The sequence below is a fragment of the Merops nubicus genome, unplaced genomic scaffold (genome assembly GCF_000691845.1).
Source record: "Merops nubicus isolate BGI_N331 unplaced genomic scaffold, ASM69184v1 scaffold19808, whole genome shotgun sequence".
NCBI lineage: Eukaryota > Metazoa > Chordata > Aves > Coraciiformes > Meropidae > Merops > Merops nubicus.
The window spans coordinates 26,620-32,619 of record NW_008627970.1 but is presented as its reverse complement, the minus strand read 5'-3'; the positions used below and the strand labels follow the sequence as shown (position 1 = coordinate 32,619).

The window sequence follows — 6,000 nt, the reverse complement described above, 5'->3', positions numbered from 1 at the left end:
GCTGCAGGCGCCATCCACAGGCTCCACAAGCACTGGCTGGTCTGAAGCTTGTGCCAACCTCCAGATGTCCAGGAGGGTGTCTGTAAGTCTGCCCTGAGTTACTGAGGGTTGTGGAGGTTCGAGCCTGAATCCAAATGCTGCTTCCTTTTGCGGTCTGCCCTGGTTCTTCCTGATCAGACCCTGGAGCACTCTACACTTCCATTCAGGATTATTTTTCACACTTTTGTCTATGGGACCAGTTGATGCAAGAATTTTTCGCCAGTGAAGGCAACACCTTGTGCAAACAGCAGCTCTGAGCCTCACTTTTTCTTTGAAAATGGTGTGGGATGGCCCCACTGTGAGTCAGCAGAAAAATGTGGGGAAGCCAAACAATTTCTGTCACGGCAGCCTTTTGCATCCACAGCTTTTGTGTGCCTTAATTGGGAGGTTTCTAAACCCTGTTGTAGTCTGTATTTGCACAATCTAGTTTTGTCCATTTTTCTCTTAAAGCAAGCTGGATGCGATCACGTGCTGAATTCAAAAGCAAGAAGAGATAAATGTGGTGTGTGTGGTGGGGATAATTCTTCATGCAAAACTGTTGCAGGCACATTTAACACAGTGCATTATGGTAAGAATCTGTTGCTAAAAACTTTATAGTGAAAAATGTGTGTCTATAAAAGCCATTACCACACTTAATCTACAAAAACACTGATGTAAAATCCTGCTAGCTATAGCACACTTCATTTTACAACTATTTATGCTATCGCTAAATGAAAAGTATTGGCTTGTGTAATGTGAGGTAATTTTGCTCATTTCCCTTCCCCCGTAGAAAGCAAATGAAATGTCTGTGTAACAGCCTTGACTTTCTGTTAAATCTTTCCTAGGCTATAACGTTGTGGTCCGCATCCCAGCTGGTGCAACTAATATTGATGTGCGTCAGCACAGTTACTCAGGGAAACCAGAGGATGACAACTACCTGGGTGAGTTGCAGTCCTTGTTTCAGTCCAGAAATCTGCTTTATTGTCTGGTTGTGGTGATAGATCTGTTGGCTGCTCTCTGCTAAGGAGGATGAAGAATTCATTTAAGGGAGATGTTTTCAAACATCTTACCTTGTTCCTTCTTTTTGTTCATGCCATCCTCACTGCAAAGCTTGGGAGGTTCACAAGTTATAGGTCACGGAAAGTCACAGAGATCACAGAAATATACCCCCTTAGACTGTCTTCTGGGCTGGGAAGGACTATTGAGCCTAGGCTGTGGGTGGGCGCTGAGGCACAAAGCTGGGAACCAAACAGGCTTCTGAGTTCTGCTGGAGGTTCCTCATTGCAGCTTAACTCATCTCTGCTGTCACCGTGCCTTGGCTGGAGAGCAAATATGCCATACCCGGAAAGACGTGTGTACAAGCAAACCCAAAGAGAAATTACTTTCCGTTTTGCTGAGAGGAATAACTCTGATTTTACTTAGGCTGAGCCTTTCTAATTGTAAAGAAATACCTTGCTTTTAGCATGACCATGGCACATGACCATGTGTCTCTTTTCCACCATGGCAATCAGTAATTAACCCCATAAAGAGTTCTGTTTGGGCTCAGTAGCAGAGATAGCAGAAATACACTCTGTGACTGTAGTTACACCTGCCAGTCAAAGGCTGATTTTGCCTTTAAGTCCTGCCTGGGTCCCTCAGAGTCTGATGGATTGCTGATGGAGCAGGGACTCGGGCTGTGGCCCCTTGAAGCCCCAAGGAGATGACTGCTCTCCTGGCTCTGTTCCTTCTCTTTTGTCCTGGCTCTGTTCCTCCTATTGTCTCTGTGCCTGTTATCATGAGCCTCAGCTCCCGTATTTACATCTCTGAGCAGGCACTTCATCTCATTTCATCTCACAAAATCCCTGCGTTGAGCATTTTTGTGAAACATGGGGCTTAGCCAAGCACTCACTGTAACTGGGTATGTTAAAAACGGAACTGGGCTGGTGGTTCCTAGTCCACTAGACAAGGGGATAAAGGGAAGAAGGGTAAGATAGGGTGAGGTGCGAGTAGAGGAGACTGTCGTGCTCCAAAGGGGAACGATGCTGACGGCTTTGGCCGTTGCTCTGAAATGCCTTCCATGTGGCTGGACCCTTCATTCAGGCCAAAAGCTGAGCGGGTCCTGCCTGTCCTCATTCCCAGGCTGGGGTCATGCCAGGCTGGCTGTCCCTGCACGCACGGGGCCGCTCGCTTGCAGCCGCGCTGCGGCGTTGCTGCGGCTCACAGCAGTGAAAGGAGGTGGTGCAGCATGAGTGCACATCTGTACCAAAAATACCCTACTGAGGTGTGAGTTTTCCGTCCTGGGGGAGGGAGGTACATTTCATTATTCCTCTTCCCTAGAAAAACAGTCCTCCCTGCGTTGTGCCTAGTCAAACTGGTTCACCCCAGAAGGAGCCCCAAAGAACTTCTCGGCTCTTCTTGGAGGGCCTTTAATCTTCTTGGGAAGCAATGAAGTCAAATCTTCTTTAATGTTGCTTTAATATTGCTGGGAAAGCATCTCTTCATATTAGGCCTGACTAGAAGCAAATGAGAAGTGTGCATGTGTCCACTTATTTTGCAGCTCACTGAGTGTGAAATCTTGGGCCCTCAGTACTGTGAACCTTGTAGTTGCTTAACAATTTAGGAGGAATTTGATGTTGTCATCAAGTCCAAGACGTGTACCTACTGTTGTAGGAGATACAGTAAATGGGAAGGAATCCTTTAATGAGTCTTACAACCGCCTAATGACATTAAAGCCTCCAAAGTGTGGAATTTGAGTGGAGTATAGCTTCTGCTTTATGAGTTTTTCTCTGTCTGTGTCTGTCTGCTACCAAGCAGTGTTTGGATTCGTTATCTCTCCTCGTTTGGTGGAAAAACCTTCCCTTTGGTGTTTTGGTGTTAAGTTTAGATTTTTCAGTACAGAGGCTTTGTAGTAATGTAGCTGTGATGGGTGAAATGGTGGGGAAACTAACTTAGGAAATTAGCTACATAATCGCATTAGTGTGAAGTTATGCAGCAGACTGCTGTTTTCAGGAAACTGTTCCTTTTATAAAGCATTTAGGCTTTAAGCCTTCAGTGCTTTCACATACCTTAAGATTTGGAATAATAAAAAGTATGGAGGGAGAGGGGGAGATACTGACCAAACTCCCTGTAATTATCTACTAGAAAATCATGTTTAGGCAGTTAGGGTACATACATTTCCCCTAAGAACACACCTGAAAACAACAGGGAAGCCACCCTATCTGCACAGCTAACAAGAAGATTTGGGCAGAATTATTTCTGTGGCATAGGAGGGGACACAGGCTGTGTGTGCTGCCTGCAGCCGCCAGCCCAGCGTGCCTTTTTGGGTGTCTCTCTGCCCTGGGTTATGGGTGAACTATTTAGCCAGAGCTTCAGGCATTCAGCCTTCATTTTAATGAGGCTCTGCAGTGGCAAAAGGAGAAGGCACGATGTTTGTAAGAGCTCTGCTGCTCTCTTTACATCCTTTCTGTCTGAGAGTGCCAGTGGGCTCTTCCTCCCACCCCCATGAAAAGGAGCACTGAGAGCGCATGACCCACATTATTATGTACGTATGAGTTAATTCTGCGTCTTTAGTTCTTGTTTTTTGCACCTATGCAGCCTTATCTAACAGTCAAGGAGACTTTATATTAAATGGAGACTTTGTCGTCAGTATGTTTAAAAGGGAAATCAAAGTTGGGAATGCTGTGATCGAATACAGCGGATCGGATAATACTATTGAAAGGATTAATTCTACTGATCGGATTGAGCAAGAAATAACACTTCAGGTGAAGTATATGTTGTGTGTGTGCAAAAGTCTGCCCAGCATTATTGGACTTGAAAACAGCAGGCAGTGAAGTCGGTTGGTTTACTCTGCTTCTCCATTTTTCCTCCCAGGTTTTATCAGTGGGCAATTTGTACAATCCTGATGTTCGTTACACGTTTAATATCCCTATTGAGGACAAACCTCAGCAGTTTTACTGGAACTCGTATGGCCCGTGGCAGCCCTGCAGTAAGCTCTGCCAAGGTGGGTGCTTGGGGAGGCTTCCTTTTATCCTAGATTTGGGCCCTGCTGTCAGAACCCTCTCCATCTGATTTCTTTGAGATTCTTACATTCCTGGGCATGATTGTTTCCCTGAGCTGTAGTGGCAGATAACATCATACAAGGTGTAGCAATGCTTTGCTGCTTTTCAGGTTCAGAGCAGGGCACCTTTACAGCCCCTCGGAGCCAAGTAAGCCCTACAACATGGTCTGCAGGTGAGGAAGCCCAAGTGCAGAATTGATTCCATGGTGTTTCCTAAGGCTGGAAAGGCATCAGTGTCTGCTTTTGGCTCTGGCATCCAGTCATTGCTACCTGCAGCTGCTGACCCTCTATAATGCCCAAGGCCTGTCCTTGCAGGTGTGCTGAGCTCACCTCTGTCCATCTCAGCGTTAAAACCCTCCTGCTCTTGTTAGTCTTAGCCTGCTCCTTGTTCCTGAAAGAGACTGAAAAGCATAATTAGTGGTCTTTTAATTGCTACTATAGAAGGTGTAATGGGAATAAGGGCTTTGGTCCCTCCCTGTGTGCCTGACTGGCGCTTTCCCCGCGCAGGGGAGCGGAGGAGGAAGCCCGTGTGTACGCGGGAGTCGGACCAGCTCACCGTGTCGGACCAGCGCTGCGACCGGATTCCCCAGCCCGACCCCATCACTGAGCCTTGCAGCACAGAGTGTGAATTAAGGTGCACTCCTCAGCCGTGTGTATACATTGCATTGTGTATCTTTCCTTTCACCATAATTCCTTTTCTCACTAGCCTGTATTAGATTTGAAAAAAAAGGATTACTGGTTGCCTGGTTTTAACCAAGAGGGACTGACATCCGCCAATTGTGTTTTGAGAGGCACTGTTCTACTTTTTCACATTTCTTTTGTTGGATTAAATCAGTGCTAACTATATATATAAAAAAAAATAATTACCTAATGTTGAAAAAATCTCCCTGTGCAGTACAGTGCCTGAAATACACATCTGCCTGGACCAGAAATGCTCAGCACCATTCTACAAACAGCCTGCAAAGAGGGAAAAACACACAGTCAAAGCAAAAGTGTGACTAAGACTTGGATTTATCATCTTTTTAAGGTTTAAGTAGAGAGTGTATTTGGGGCTGTCCCCAGACAACTCCTGGCGAGCTGGAATTCACAGAGCATGGCCTAAATCATCACAACCCATTTTCATTTCAAAAGCAATCTGTTTTCCTTTCTGGAGCTTAAATATGGTGGTGTTAAAGGGCTGCTGGTGAAGCAGTTCAGGTGGCCCCGAGAAACCCCGGGCTCTACAGGGGCCGTATTTCGGGTTGTCGCGGTAACAGCTGTTGCCATTGCAACAGGTTGGAAACTTGAGAAGGGCAAATGCAGGAGTTTGAAAAGCTGGCAGGGATGTGAGGGCTCCTGCCATTCAGGAGCTATTGACTCCAAATCCCCTTGATCTTATTCTTCTTCTAGCTGTGCTGAAGTTTGCTCTCTCAGCTTAGGAGTGGGGCTCTGGGCTCCCTGAACAGCCCAGAGATCTCCAGGACCCCAGGGAATGTCTTTGCCTCCTTCCCCAGGAGCCACCCTTGCAAGGTGTGGAGGCTAACCAGCTCCTCTTGACTCCAGTCTCCAGCATCTTCCTGGATCAGGCCTCATGTCCAGGATCTCTTGCCAGAGCTGGTACCAGGGCTGATGTGAAGCAGGGTTGTACCCTCAGGTGCGTCCCTGAGGACCACCAGCACCAGCCCCTGCTGCCCATCCCAGGACTCGGGCAGCAGGGTGGGAGTCTGTCTGCAAAGAGGGAACACCTTCAAGCCCCACTGACACATCTGGGGCTCATGTGTCTTGAAGCAAGTCATTCACTTGCACTTTGGAGAGCTGAGACTGTTTTGCAGCCATCCTGACGTGTGGAGTGCCTTTGAGCCTCTGCAGATCACTTTACAGTGCTGTATTTTTTAGCTCTCAGTTTTTAGGAGGCCAAGGTGCCAACCCTCCAGGGGAACATAGCCTTCAAAGCACTGCTCACTGCT

The 6,000-nt window shown here is 47.0% G+C and overlaps 1 protein-coding gene across 1 annotated transcript in view; it reads left to right on the top strand.

The window, feature by feature from the left end:
• The window catches only part of ADAMTS9 (ADAM metallopeptidase with thrombospondin type 1 motif, 9), a gene marked incomplete at both ends in the record, with an annotated part of 59,669 nt that overhangs the window by 31,257 nt on the left and 22,412 nt on the right, over positions 1-6,000 (top strand). Inside the window, 5 exons of the mRNA XM_008946535.1 lie at positions 490-607; positions 864-959; positions 3,592-3,758; positions 3,868-3,997; positions 4,562-4,688. Of these exons, the coding sequence (XP_008944783.1) occupies positions 490-607; positions 864-959; positions 3,592-3,758; positions 3,868-3,997; positions 4,562-4,688 (638 nt within the window). The remainder of the gene's footprint in view (positions 1-489; positions 608-863; positions 960-3,591; positions 3,759-3,867; positions 3,998-4,561; positions 4,689-6,000) is intronic.